Genomic DNA, 14,979 nt, shown 5'->3' on the forward strand with positions numbered 1-14,979 from the left:
GTATTCTGCTTTACACAAACATTATATCAGTCTTCATATAATTCCAAGTTAAAGGGGAAAAAGTTTACCTTCACTGCCACTTCCAACAAATCCAACTGTTTTAATTTGTCCCTGCTCCCTTCTCATGACGAACATACTGTTTTCGCATCATTGCAGTCATAGTACACACGTGCATTTTATATCTTTTTCCCACTTAACTCTTTCGCTGAACCTTGGTGCATCCTCCCCCGGTTATGCTAGCTTTACTGATACACTGGTCCAAGCCTGCCTATGTCTCGTCCTCCCACATGGACTACAGATCTCAAGGCATCTGGGGCACACAAAGGATGCTACAGTTTTTCTAGGCTGCCAGTGCATCATTCTCAACTGGAGGACTTCTTTACTGTAAAGACTTTAAAATCCTGGCAGACCAAAAGGAGTTAACATATTATAAACATTTTTCCAAAAAGCAACTTAGTTTTTCTAGTTAAACAGCCACAGAATTTAAATAGCCACATAATCTTTTTAAACAAAATTTCAAATGCATGTCGATAGTTAAAACAATAAAATAGTACTAAATGATTTCTTTTACAAAAAAGCAATAGCAATGTTTTCTCCTATCCCTTCTCACAGAGGCACTTACTTTCAGTCCTTATTTCTTTTAGCATTTACCTGTATATTTCTAAATTATATGTTTTTATAGCTGCTCTTGATTATCAATTTTAGACAAGGATTAACTTTCTACTCACCAGTCCCCCTGACTCACTCCACCATTTCCTCCCATGATCCTCCAAATATAACACTTTTTGTTAAATCAACAGTCAGTGTCCACATTATTAAACCGGGTAAAGACTGTCTGCTGCTGAGCTAAGTAGCATATTACCTTTTCCAAGTGTTCTAACAAATCTGTAAAACATCTAGCAATAATGTTTCACATCTTAAACACATCAGATAATCAAGCAGGGTTGTCTCCCTGTCTCCTGGAGGCCCTCTCCCCAAAGTCTGGAGTCCTCTTGCTCGAATCTGGACTGTTTGCTCTATAGGCTTGATGCAGAACCATCATCCTGGGCCTTCCTTCACGTCTATGTTACAGCCCCAGTTTCCTGGATTCCACGTCTGTCTATTGGTTTTACCTCCTGGTTGTGTTGAAGCACATCCTTTAGTAGTTCCTAAGAAAGGATGCATAAGAGCTAAATATTTTGAGTCCTTGCAGGTCTAAAAATGTTTTCTTTTTATCTTTACACTTGACTGACAGTGCTGGACGTAGAACCCTAGGTTAAAAATCATTTTCTTTCACAATTTTGAAGGCATTGCTTTACTTTTTTTGATATCCAGTGCTATGCTACTGTTGAGAAGTCTGAATCCATTTTAATTTTTGTTCTTTTGTTTAGTTTCTCTTCCCTCTGGAAGCTTAAAGTCTTCTCTTTATTGCTGTAATGCTCTCAAATTTCACCATGACCCTTGCCGGTAGTTTTTATTCACCATGCCAGGCACAACGGACAATCCATAGGTAAAAAGACAAAATTCCCAGAAATCTTATGGTATTTCTTTGCTAATTTCATAACCTTCATTTCCTCTGTTTTCTCTTTTCATAATTCTTTTAAATTAAATATTGGAATTGATAATCCAATATTCCTAAATTTTCCCTCCTAAATTTTCATCCTCTTGTCTTTTTGTCTCATGGTTCTTCTGAACTTTGTCTTTATTTTTTTCAATTTGGACTATCACTTTCTTATTTCCAGAGTTCACTTTTTTTTTTTAAAGGGCTTCAAATGCTTGGCTTTTATTTATTTATTTATTTATTTATTTATTTTTGGCTGTGTTGGGTCTTCGTTTCTGTGCGAGGGCTTTCTCTAGTTGTGGCAAGCGGGGGTCACTCTTCATCGCGGTGCGCGGGCCTCTCACTGTCGCAGCCTCTCTTGTTGCGGAGCACAGGCTCCAGACGCACAGGCTCAGTAGTTGTGGCTCACAGGTCCAGCTGCTCCGCAGCACGTGGGATCTTCCCAGACCAGGGCTCGAACCTGTGTCCCCTGCATTAGCAGGCAGATTCTCAACCACTGCGCCACCAGGGAAGCCCCAGAGTTCACTCTTGTTTATCATAGTATCTAGTTCTTGTTTTATGGATGAAATACCTTCTCGTATCTCTGAGGATGTTAAATCTGTATTTTTATTGTCAGTTTCTTTTGTTTCTTGAATAGTTTTTGGTTCCTCCAAGTCCCTTTTTCTGTTTGTTTGTTCTGACCACACTCCTTTGTGTTGGGGCTCCCTCCGAGAGTCTGGAACATCACTGGACATCCATTTGTGCTTAAAAGTGAGGGACTAAAACCTGCTTGGAGGCTTAGTGTGTGTGTGGAAAGGATCTGCCAACTGATGGGCTTCGTTGTCGGGTCAGGGCAGCTTGCCTGTCATTTCACTAAAGCTCCACGTGAGAGATCTGGAGTCCTTCCTCGGGGGATATCTACTTTGCTCTAGAGCAGTGGTAGGCAAATATTTTTCTGCAAGACCCAGATAGTAAATATTTTAGGCTTGGCAGACCAGATGGTGTCTGTTGCAACTGTTCTGCTCTTCTGTTGTAGAACAAGAACAGCCATAGACAATCCATGAATAAATGCATGTGACTGTGTTTCAGTAAAACTTTATTTGCAAACATAGGGAGTGGATGTGGCCCATTGGTTGTAGTCTGCCAGTCTCTTACCCATGGGCATCTACATCTGACTCCTGGAGGGCTGAGAGCAGGACAGGGGAGTGGTAGAGGGTCCCACAGCTCAGTACACAGCTCGCTCAGGAATTCTCTTGCTTTCAGCTGGCCCTTCCTAATATGATGTGCCTGAGTTCTGAGCTGATGTGACTCAGTTTCTCCGGAGAATAAAGTGCCCATCTCCCATGGTGGTGGTAAGAGGGGAGAGAGGGTCTCCTCATGCGGCACGGATCGAGGGATTCCAAAAGCTCCGGAGACAGACTACCCACTCCCCTGGGGTTATCCCCATGCCTCCTTCTTGCCTTCCATTGTCCCTGGTGCCTTCAAGAGCCAAAGCCAGATTTTGTTGGGCAAATTGGTTTTGTTGTAATTCTCCCACCCCTATCATGGAGGTCATAATGTTTTTCACTCTGTCCCCATTCACTTTCTTTTTTATTAAATTTTGAAATATTTCTTGCATTCAGAAAGGCATAAAAACTGTAAAAGTATCACCCTTGTACTCACCACCCAATAAAAAGAAACAACATTACAAACAGAGACAGAGGTCTGCAGTCATGCTCCCCAATTCTTTATACTTTTGACCTTGGAAAAATGTGTGGAAACTGTTAATCCATTCATTTGCTGACCTTGTGAGTTCATACCATTTTCATTCCTTTAGTGACATGTTTGTTACTTTTGGGAAGGGAGAGAAGACTAACGTACATCCACGATATTATCTTGAATGAATTTATTATAATTTATATAATAATTTGCTTTATATTGGACATAGACTTCTAATTTCTTTTTTTTAGTATATGTAGTGCTGGCTAGAGTTGAACACCATTGTTCAGAAAGGTTTTTCCATCTTTTGGGTTATTTATTTAGAATTAACATCCATAAGTGGAATTATTGGGCCCAAAGATATGAATATTTTTATGGTTATCGATCTACAATAAAACTTTTCCCTAAGCATCACCAGCTTGAGTGTCACCAGTGTCCTCTGCAATGGCAGATTCAGAGCCACAATGCCTGCTACTGAATTGCAAAGGGCAAGCATGGCCAAGTAGCTTACTTCTGAGAATGTGAAGAAATTCACTGGCAGCTCCATCTCATTGCTACTCAAAAGGTGGTCCACAAACCAGCAGCAGGGGCATCACCTGGGAGCTTGTAAGAAATGCAGAAGCTCAGGCCCCACCCAGACCTACGAGTCAGAATCTGCATTGGTAGTAAAATTGGCCAGGTAATTCATATGCACATTAATGTCTGCAAAGCACCACATCCCGTTCTTCAATTTTCTGAGAGGCTCAGGACACAGGATATTTTATTCATCAAATGAAGATGAAGGAGCCTGTGATACTTTTGGTTTTAAATTCGGTCGCAGGCTTCCTAACACCTCATAACGTTCTCACTGTCCCAGGCGTGGACCGTCCCCCTGCGGGGTGGGAGGAGTATTGGTCTAAGTTGAAAAACCTTGCTTCTAGCTGTGGGCTGAGCCACTGAACTGAACTTTGTCAAGTTCACCGTATGTTACATAATGGCCTTGATGAGTACTCAGGACCATTTGACAAAAAATAATAGGAAAGCATTTCAAGAGTCTTCCAAGTACCCAAGAACTGGGAGATAGATGACTGCAACCACCACAGGCAGCGCAGGCCCACCGTCCTGTAAATCTCCTGCTGGATGTGCATCTAGTGTGAGCGAGGCTTCATCCGTATGAGCCATACAGCATCTCAGGTAAGAACGAAAGGGAAGGGAGCTCTAAGTGAGCACCGTGGCAGGAGGGATCAGGCAATAATTTGGTGCTGTGACAGCTCCAAGGGGAGTTACCCCTTTGCCACTTGGGCTAATTTCATTCTTCCTGAAAGAAGTGGGTTTGCACATTAAGGAATATATCAGTTTCTTAGCATTACTAGGAAACAAATTACCACAAAATTGGTGGTTTAAAACAACAGAAGTGTATTCTCTCACTTCTGGAGGCTAGAATGTTGAAATTGAGGCCACGTTTCCCTCTGAAGTCTCCAGGGGAGTATCTTCCTCGCCTCTTCCAGCTTCTGGCGGCTTTAGGTGATTGGTCACTGGCTTGTGGCTGGATCACTCCAATCTCTGCCTCTGTCTCCACACGGCCTTCTGTGAAGACATGTCTGTGTCTTCTCCCCTTCTCTCTCTTATAAGCACACTTGTCATTAGATTTAGGATCTACCTGGATAATCCAGAATGATCTCATCTCAAGATCTTCTGCAAAGACTCTTTTCCTAAATAAGGTCACATTCATTCCCGGGTTCCGTGGGTTAGGGTTGCACATATCTTTTCTCTATTCAACCCACTGCAAGGAATGTGAAAGCACCTGGATGTGAGGATGGGGAAGGCACAGTTGACACCTGACTCCTCTGTTCAGATGGACACAGTAACAAACCAGCAGCAGGTAACCTAAATCCTATTCAAGGGATGACAGGCTACACTGAGATGCTCCAGAGTGTCTGAGGCATGATGGGGTGTTGGGGGCTTTCCTGATTATGAAGCATTCGGGCACCCACAGTGTTCTCAAAATCTGAGAGGGAGTGTGTAGTCCATGGGGCTCTGCTCAGCTGTGACCCCTTTGTCCTCCCGGATGTCTGCCTCTGGCTGTTCCAGTGACCTCAGCCTCGGGTGACACTGTGTCTCTAATAAAGGACTTCTACTTGAGCAAACCAAGGCAAAGGCTGGGCCTTCATCTAACTAGTTAGTTACAAGTTATGAGGAAAAAACATTTCTTAACCAGAAGTGGATTTCCCAGAAGTAAAACGTAGGGATGGGAAAAAATTTTCCTCCCCATCTTCCCCCGCCCTGCCTCAGATTTCTGTGAGACAGGCTGGAGATTTTCCCAGTAGACACCCCTGCACCCCCCAGCTTATGTTTTATTAGACCTTGCACGTGGCCACGCCTCCTACCTGGGAAGCCAGGTCCAACCAGCCAGGTCAGGTCCCGGACCCAGGAATGAGCGCCTGGGGCAAGGGGACAGCGGGGAGGCTCAGGAGGGGCTGGGTGAGTATAGTTGACCCCTGAACGACATGGGTTTGCACCACACTGGCCCACCCGTAGGCGGATTTTTTCAATAGTAGATACCACAGTACTACACGATTGGTTGAATTCACAGATGCAGAAATGGATGGCAAGAACAATGGATATGGAGGGCCAATTATACTTTATATAATTTTCAAGTGCATGATGGTCATATCCCTAACTCCCGAGTTACTCAGGAGTCAGCTGTACTCGGGCACTCGAGGAGACTGCACGCGGCTGCCTTCTGCTGCAGGAAAGGCAATGAAGGCAGCAGTCCACTGCCCAGCCCACGGCAGCAGAGGCTGAAATGGCCAGAGAGCAGCTGTGAGCATCACAAGCCAGGTCTCTTTTAGAGAAATTTGGGGCTATTCAGAGGAGCGGTTGGAGGAGAGGTGGTGAGATTTAATGGAGATGTTAGTTCAAGAGAAGTGGTCGAGAGCCCGAGGCGGGATTTTGTAACCACAGAGGGGCACAAGATATGACTATGTAATAGGCATTAAGCGTGAATGAAGATTTTCCTATGACCTAGCCCTACGTCCTGCCTTCTCAGAGCAGGGTCCAGGCAGGTATCCAGGATATAAGTGGAGGACCACATGAAGAAAGAGCTAAGAACTTCCTGCAGAAACGCCCGACAGTCTGCACCAAGGCAGCAGCTCGTCAGTAGGATCACCCATCAGTCAGCCAGTGCCAGTGGTAGCCAGCATTGGTCAGCAGGGAAATTTACTGTAGGAAGAGGAAAAGCTATTTTGTTAAGGTACAGTTACATAAATAAAGTTGGTTAGAGGCTTGGTAAAGGAAACAGTAAAATTATATGGGCATATGTATTTTCAATGTTCTGTCTTATTGGTAGAATTAGGATGTATTGAATCATCAGAATTACTTATATACCTCTCAGGGGTATAACAGGAATTTTTGATCAGCAAGGGACTCGGAAATGCACACACTTTAGAAAGGAGGATGTGCAGTTCGATCTTCTTGAGATTCTAAGACAAAGGGAGAGCCTGGGTACTGGATTAGTTTCTAATGGCTGCTGTAACAAACTGGCACATACTTAGTGGCTTAAAATGACACAGATGGATCACCTTCCAGTTCAAAGGGTCAGAAGCCTAAAGTGGGTTTTGCTGGGCTGAAATCAAGGTGTCAGCAGGACTGTGTTCCTTCTGGAGGCTTTAGGGGAGAATCCATTTCTTTGCCTTTTCTACCTTTTAGAAGCAGCCTGCATTCCTTGGCTCATGGCCCCCTCCCATCTCTAAACCCTGCAAACCCCATTCAATGTTTGGGTTTTGACCCCGGTCCCTGACACAGAGCTCCTGAAACCCTTGTAATCTCCTGAGTGATAGGAGTCTTTTGTTCTAATGAGGTGACTCTGGGTGGGCTTATGGATGGCTCCTGGATGGGGCTGGTCACCAGAAAGATCAAGCCATGATTAGAAGCTTGGAGCTTTTAGGCCCACGCCCCATTCTCTTGAGAAGGGAGAAAGTCTGGACATGGAATTAATAATTGATCATGCCTACATGAGGAAGCCTCCAAAAAATCCCAATAGTATGGGATCCAGGGAGCTTATAGTTGGTGAACATATCCACATGGGGAGGGTGACGCACCCCAACTCCACAGGGACAGAAGCTCCTGTGCTTGGGACCCTCCCAGACCTCACCCTGTATATCTCTTTGTCTGGCTGTTCGTCTGTATCCTTTATCATATCCTTTAATAAACTGGTAAGTGTAAGTAAGTGTTTCCCTGAGTTCTGTGAGACACTCTAAAGATTAATCAAACCCAAGGAACGGGTTGTGGGAACCTCTGATTTGTAGCCAAGTTGGACAGAAGTTGTGGGTAACCCGGGAACCTACTATGACTGGCATCTGAACTGAGTTGGGAGCTGTCTTACGGGATTGAGATCTTAACTTGTGGGATCTTATACTATTTCCAGGTAGAGTGTCAGAATTGAGTTAAATTGTAGGACACCCAGCTGGTGTCAGAGAATTGCCTGGCGTGAGGAGAAAAATTCCCACACATCTGGTGTCAGAAGTACTGTGACACTGTATAGCACACTGTATAGCACAGGGAACTCTATTCAATACTTCGTAATGGCCTGTATGGGAAAAGAATCTAAAAAAGAGTGGATATATACACATGCTTAACTGATTTACTTTGCTGTACACCTGAGACTAACACAACATTGTAAATCAACTAGACTCCGATAAAAATTTTTCAAAAAGTACTGTGAGTGTGGCAGTTTCAGAGTAAAGGAAAAACACAGGAAAAGGAAGACTGGATTTTTCCCTACACAGCATCCCAAGAGTGAAGTATGTATATGGGATCTGGTTTACAAGGCAGGTGAGGGGAAGATGGAAAGATACAGTTAGGCTCCAGGGAAAATGGGCAGTGAGGGACGGCTTGCAGCTGTGGGAAATGATTAGTCAAGGGAAACAAAGGCATGGAATACAAAGCCTTATGGGATAGTGACCATCATTCTTACTTTAGAAATACAACACAAATGTGCTGCTGGATTCCTTAGGAAACTGGGGGCCTCTCAGTGGGAAGCAAACCTGGAGACTGAATGTGAGAAGGGGTGAAAAGGAGAGTGTGCTTGCACACCCTTTGATATATGCACTTTCTAAATGATGATGCACAAAAGGGAACCAGGTAGGAAGAGCATCTGATTAGGAAGGAATGAAAAGCAGAGCAGCACTTCAGACACGGAAGAAGAAAGTTTGGTTCTCATTAATTCGTTCATCTATTTTTTTTCACGTTGGAGAAGATGGGGAGGAGAGACAATATGAAGAAATAATTCCTTAATTATGGGTCACCCAGAGAAAAGATATACAATAGAGAAACTCGGGATGAGGGAAGGGACATGGAGGTGAATTTAGCCCCTCAGAAAGAAGAGCATATACCAGACCAGGTACTGCGACCCTTCTAGATCTTGGTCTGGATACAGTCACCCTGGCTACAGTGTTACCTCTGATGGTTTCTCTTCTATCACCTAACGTGAGAAGCAAGGACCCTGCGGTGTCTGGAATCACATAAAAGCAATGTCATAATGACCTCTTGGGCCCCTTTTATTCCTCCCTGAAACTATCATTAGACATTAAGTTCACGGACCTCTATCACCCTAGCATGTTTTTAATAGACCCTTAGGGTATGCAGTCCCTTGCTGTCTTATCTCATTTCATTAATTACATTTCATGATCACAGAGGGTCAGGAAGCAGAGGAGGAACCAGCTCCAATTTCAGGGTGCAGCAGTGATCTCAGACATGCTCAAGCAAGGTGATGGTAAAAATTCAATTCAGCAGTCAGCTGTGATGCACAAATGGCTCCCAGGGATGGGGTAAGGACGAGCCGAGTACAGGAGCAGCTATAAAATGACACAAAGCCATCTTTCCATGTGGGGCAGCACGGTGTGATCCAGGCAGTGACTGGCTGGAGCTCAGTGCCACTAAGGGTGGGGAAACATAGCAAAATATAGAGACTTTTCGGACAATTTTGAACTAAAACATATAGATTTTTGCATTCTCAAAGTTGGTTTGTCCAGTGCTGTAAGGCTGGGGTGAATAAAAAGTGGACCCCTTGAGGACTCTTGCAAAGAAGACTAAGACCTCATCTATTTGGCAACTTCAACTACTGAGGAAACATAGGTAAGATAAGTGACCAAAAGGGGCTCTGAGCAGAGTCTACAATGAAATAAACTCTATGCCCCAAGGCTCACTGTCTGTTATTTGGAAGAGCACACCTCACGAAGACTCTTTCCTCTTGCTTTAGGATGGAGATTAAAGAACTTGATTATTTGATTTCCTGGTGTGCGTAGATCAGTTTTAAAAATGGAGTCTATTTCCCCAGCTCTTGAATCTGATCTGAGATTGTGACTTGCTTTAGTCAATAAAATGCAGCACAAGTGTCAGAGTGCCACTTCCAAGCCTCAAGAAGCTTTGCATGCTTCTGCTCTCTCTCTTGGAATCCTACTATCCCCAGGTGAACAAGGTCAAACTAGCCTGCTGGAGGATGGGAGACCATGAGAAGGACTGCCCAATGGTCCCAGCTGAGGTCATCCTAAACCAGCTGAACCAAGCATGTGAGAGACCCCAGGCAAGATCAGTAGAGCAGCCAACCCAATCCATGGAGGCACGCAGACAAGAGGGTGGCCCAGTGGACACAGACATGTGCACATAGACGTGTGAGCACACAGACTGGCACATAAACACGTGACCAGTAGTAAATGCATATTGTTTGAAGACACTCAGTTTTCAGGCTTTTTTTTAGGCGGTTTGTTACTCAGCAATAGCTAACTGATACACCTGGCCTGGTACAGGTTGGAAACGGGAGTTGTTTAGCGAGGAAGAAGGGCTACTGGAGATAAGTCATGTTGACGGGAACAAGAAGACAAAGCAGCAACTAAAAAGCATAAACAGAGACTCAAAGAACATAATGGTCTGGGGCCGTTTAGGGGAAGGGAAGCGTTTTGTGGCACTTGATTCTGATCACTGACTGAGTTTTAAAGCACAAAATAAGAACACTGACCCTGAGTTATCCAGAAAACTTAACTGAAATGCAGTGTCCTTTCTTTAAGAAGGCAAGGGCATGTTTAAGAAATATTTTCATTCAACACAGTTAAAATGAAAAGCTTAAGGTGTTAAGCATTATTCATCTGGAAAATTCATCTGTGTGTGCAGGGACCATACTTTCTGAAGCAAAAATTGGGTGACATTTCAGACAGACTTTTGTGCTGCTTCCAGGAAATGTAGTTTGGTTGCCATGATGTTGCAATTTTGGGGACATTTGACCACTCATGGGGACAATGAGACAAAATAGGTGAAATCAGGATGACCCAAGCAAGTCTGTGCAGAAGAGCCAACCTCTTCACGTACGGCCCCTCCTTCCTCAAAGGTGCCGGGTTAATGGTGCCATAGGAGGCACCCAGGGGAGACACACAGATTGCAGGCTGCAGGGCCAGCCTTCGGCAGCCTGCGGGGCTCTCTGTGCTGGAGACTGCAAAGAGAGAGGGTGGGAAGAATTGCACTAACACAGAGCTGCCATCTGCGGGGCCAGCCTCATTCCTTGGCCTGCCCTCTGCTCCTCTGGACACCACACACCTAGTTCATGCAATTCCGCTCCTTGCCAAAGCACCACACTGGAAAATAATAACAATCGTTCACATTCATTGAATGCGCTGTGTCAAGCACTGGATCAAGCTCTTGCCGTGGATTCCCCCGTGAACCCTATTAGTTAAGTACTACTGCTCTCTCCCCTTTCAAGAGGTGGAACAGAGGCAGAGAGAGGTGAAGCAAATTGCCCAAGGTCGCACAGTTAGAAAATGGCAGAGGCAGAATCCACACCCAGATGACTGGCTCCGCACCCACCCCCTAAATTGTTCTGTTCTGCTCCTTCCGTTTGCAAAGTTTCCTTTTTCTCTTCCCAGCTGGGTCTGGCTGCACCCTTTGGCCCAGCCTTGACTCTTGCCTTTTTTAGAACTGGACCTTTATGATCACCAGCCCTCCTGCCCTCTCCCCAATTTCAGTTCTCAGGGAACTAAGTGAAAAACGATGTGCACCTGTTCTCAAGGGGCTGCGGTCCTTTGCCTGATGGCCTCTGGCTAATTACCACCATCACCTGGAGCGGGCCCAGGGAACCCAGATCCGTCAAGGGGAAGTGGCGCCCACCTGAGATAGCTCAGTTGTCACCTCTGGCGAGCAGAGCAGTCGCACCCAAGGCCAGCTGCCAGTGCCACCTCCCTGTCTCCACCCCTGCAGAGCTGCTGACAGAGAGCAAGGCTCCAGGCTGCTTTATCTCCTGCTAACACCCGTCTCCTCTCCCTCCTCCTCTATCTGGGGGTTTCCTTGTGGCTCTAATGAAAAACCCTTGTGTCACATTGAAAAGTTGCCAGTTATTGCTGCTGGGAATAAAGTGCAGTCTCTGCTGGGTGGGGACTCGTGAAAGCTTCAAGCTGCGGAGAGAGGAGCGCAGGGCTGGCATGAATAATCTCTTCAGTGTGAGCAGCCCCTCAAGCATAATTAGATGGTACCCGTGGTAAACAAACCAACAATAGGCGCGTCCAGCTCCCCTCCCCCGCCGTGGCTGTCTCCTTTCCCGCCTTGCACACCTGCACAGCTGGCCTCCCTCGTGCTGACTGGTTTGGGATCTTTCCTTACACCCCAAAGATAAGACCAAGCTGGGTGTCCCCTTTGAGGTGAGCTCTCAGGTCACTGTGGGTGGTGGGCAGTGGCTTCCCCAAATCCTCGGAGACCTGGTCAGTCCACCGCAGAGAATTCAAACTGCAGGTTCCTCGACCTACTCGGAATCACTGAATCCAATTCCCTAGCACTACGGCTTGGGAATCTCCATTCTTAACCCCCTCGTTCACCTGGATGATCACGCTCAGAACCACTGGCCCCAGCAGCCAGACCCAGGGAAAGATGCTCCCGCGTGCATGCTCTCCTAGGACTGCAAACTTTAAAGTGCCCTGGCAAGGCTAGCTCTGACCCTCACAGTATCCCAGGACAGCCATTTCTGTCCCTTTTTCACAGAGAAAGAAGCTTGTAGTTCCTCACAGGCTACGACACCAATGGAATCAAGGTCCTCCCAGCTACCTCACTAACAAGCACTCTTCTGGGACAAAGGCAACCTGAGAGCCTGTACTCCGGAAGCCCCACGTTATGATAATGGGGTGCGGTGGCTCCCCGGCCGCCAGGCTAAAACTTGTGACCCCAGAACACTCGCCTAGTTGTGAGCTGCAGCCACGGCAACGTTCTCAAGCCCGTGCATTGGGGAGAATGGGAGCATCGGTGCTTCTCAACGGGGTCGAGTGTGCCCCCTCCTGGGGACATTTGGCAACGTCTGGAGACGTTTTTGGTTGTCACAAACTGTGAGGTGGGGTTCTGGCGCCTAGTGGGTAGAAGCCAGGGATGCTGCAAAACATCTTATCATGTACAGGGCAGCCTTCTGCAACAAACAAGTATTCGGCCCAGAATGTCCTGGAAGAGATACAAGATGCCATTAAAGAGATGAGCCCATATCCAGGGATGTCCTTGGCCACCTGAGGGCAAAGTGTGAATTCCGGTTTGGCGTTGGGTGTGGAGTTTTCTTTGCCTCAATCTGCTGTTATTTATCTAGAAAGAAGATGTGACGAACCCAGGGGCCAGCAGAGACAGGCTTACAGGTTGAACACACAGCCAGCCCTCTGTGTGAGGTGGGCTTAAAGGACCCACCTTACTGTTATAGCCAATAAATACTAAGACCGGCTTAAGCCCTTGAGCTTTCAGATATTGGTCATTGCTTTACCAGTAGCATCTGGATGAATAAACCTTCAGCTTGGGGCCGCCTGCTCAGATCTATTCCATACAGACTCCCCAGGTGGTCCCCCCTCTTCATGGAGAGTCCAAACACAGACCGTTTCGTTGACAAAATTGAGTTTCCCACGAGTGAAAAAGGTGGAACCAGCTCCTGGTGCAGATTGTAGCACAAATGCCCTGGCGGAAGCCAGGCTGGAGGTCCCAAATATTTTCTTTACAGTTGATTCCATGCAGTTGGCTGGTTGATGGTGTGTGGAGGTGGAATGCCTCCTGATGGACCAGTCCCCTCCTGTTTGCGCCGCCAGCACCTCAAAGGGCATACGTAATTTCTTTCCCCTTATAAAGTGAATCTGGGCATTTTATAGCCGAAAAGGGAGCAATTCCATTTGAATTAATCAAGAGGCTGAAGGTAAAAGTGCATTAGGTAGCTTTTAAGGACGTTCTTCCTTGATTGACAAGGTCCCTCGGCCACCCCCCTCAAAAGCTTTAGCAACAGAACATTTCTTGACATCACTCAGGGGAGGTCTGCTATCTTAGCTGTACTCACACAGGGTCTGTGGTTTTTTTACCCATCAGTTTAAGAAATGACTGTGGTCTGCCTCTTGGTACACACTTGTTAGCCATAACACTGTAACATTTCTCCTTTGTTAAATTAGAAGAAAGTAGTAATATTATTAAGGAGAAACATACCTTTCAGCCACTTTGGACATTTTTAAACGATGCCTGTCAATCTGTGCATTCAAAAATGTTATCTGGGGAAAGGCAGAACAGAAGTGTTAAGACCAAACTGGAATTTTTTCCCCCCTTCACCCCAGGAACCCCAAACCCGTATTTCTACCAAGATCCAAACACCTCCTCTGGACAGACTTCTCCAGCCCTCCAACTCGACACTCCAGCAACCATTTTGCCCTTTTGGAAATTCCTACCCCACTAAGAAACACACTCTACAATTTAGCCTACATCACATATTCTCCTGTGTTGTGTTACAGCTTAAGTTTTTTGTTTTTCTTAAATAGATCTTTATTGGAGTATAATTACTTCACAATACTGTGTTTCTGTTCTACAATAAAGTGAATCAGCCATATGCATACATAGATCCCCGTATCTCTTCTCTCTTGCGTCTCCCTCCCTCCCACCTTCCCTATCCCACCCCTCTAGGTGGTCACAAAGCACCGAGCTGATCTCCCTGTGCTATGCTGCTGCTTCCCACTAGCTATCTATTTTACATTTGGTAGTGTACATATGTCCATGCCACTCTCTCACTTTGCCCCAGCTTCCCCCTCCCCCCACCCCAGTGTCCTCAAGTCCATTCTCTATGTCTACGACTTTATTCCTGCCCTGCCACTAGGTTCATCAGTACCATTTTTTTTTTTTAGATTCCATATATATGTGTTAGCATACAGCATTTGTTTCTTTCTTTCTGACTTACTTCACTCTGTATGACAGACTCTAGGTCCATCCACCTCATTACAAATAACTCAATTTCGTTTCTTTTTATGGCTGAGTAATATTCCATTGCATATATGTGCCACATCTTCTTTACCCAGAAGTGAATGAAAACTTAAATATAGTGTATATTCTACAAAGCTTAGCAACAGCATGGAGGTAACACACACACCATAAGGATCTGGTTTGGCTAATCTCCAGTGATCTCCTACCCAGCTTTCACACCTACCTCATGCCCATGTGCTTGGTGTACTTAACTGGCACTGAGTAGCTATTTTCCATACATCTGTTTCCTTTTCCCCACTCAATAATAAAGTTGTCAAGGGAAGGCACCTCACAGTTTATGCCTTTGGGTGCCCTCTAGAAGCCAGTAAAGCATAATGTAAAGTCAAGTCACTTCATTACCAGTGAACCCCTGGAAAGCAGTAATGTAATTAGGCATTGTCTGTGACCTGGGTTGACCAGTTAACTCCTCATCATGAAGGAAGATAACATGGAACCAAATAATGCTGAAATGGCATTGTGGGTAGGGTCTGCTTTATCTGTCAACCTTC

General features: G+C 45.6%; 1 protein-coding gene across 1 annotated transcript in view; it reads right to left on the minus strand.

Annotated features, from left to right (window-relative positions):
• Positions 1–14,979, minus strand: part of RGS6 (regulator of G protein signaling 6) — a 575,553-nt gene that overhangs the window by 69,104 nt on the left and 491,470 nt on the right. The window contains 1 exon segment of the mRNA XM_060139971.1: positions 13,670–13,731. Coding sequence (XP_059995954.1) covers positions 13,670–13,731 — 62 coding nt within the window.

The sequence above is a fragment of the Lagenorhynchus albirostris genome, chromosome 1 (assembly GCF_949774975.1).
Source record: "Lagenorhynchus albirostris chromosome 1, mLagAlb1.1, whole genome shotgun sequence".
Classification (NCBI taxonomy): Eukaryota; Metazoa; Chordata; class Mammalia; order Artiodactyla; family Delphinidae; genus Lagenorhynchus; species Lagenorhynchus albirostris.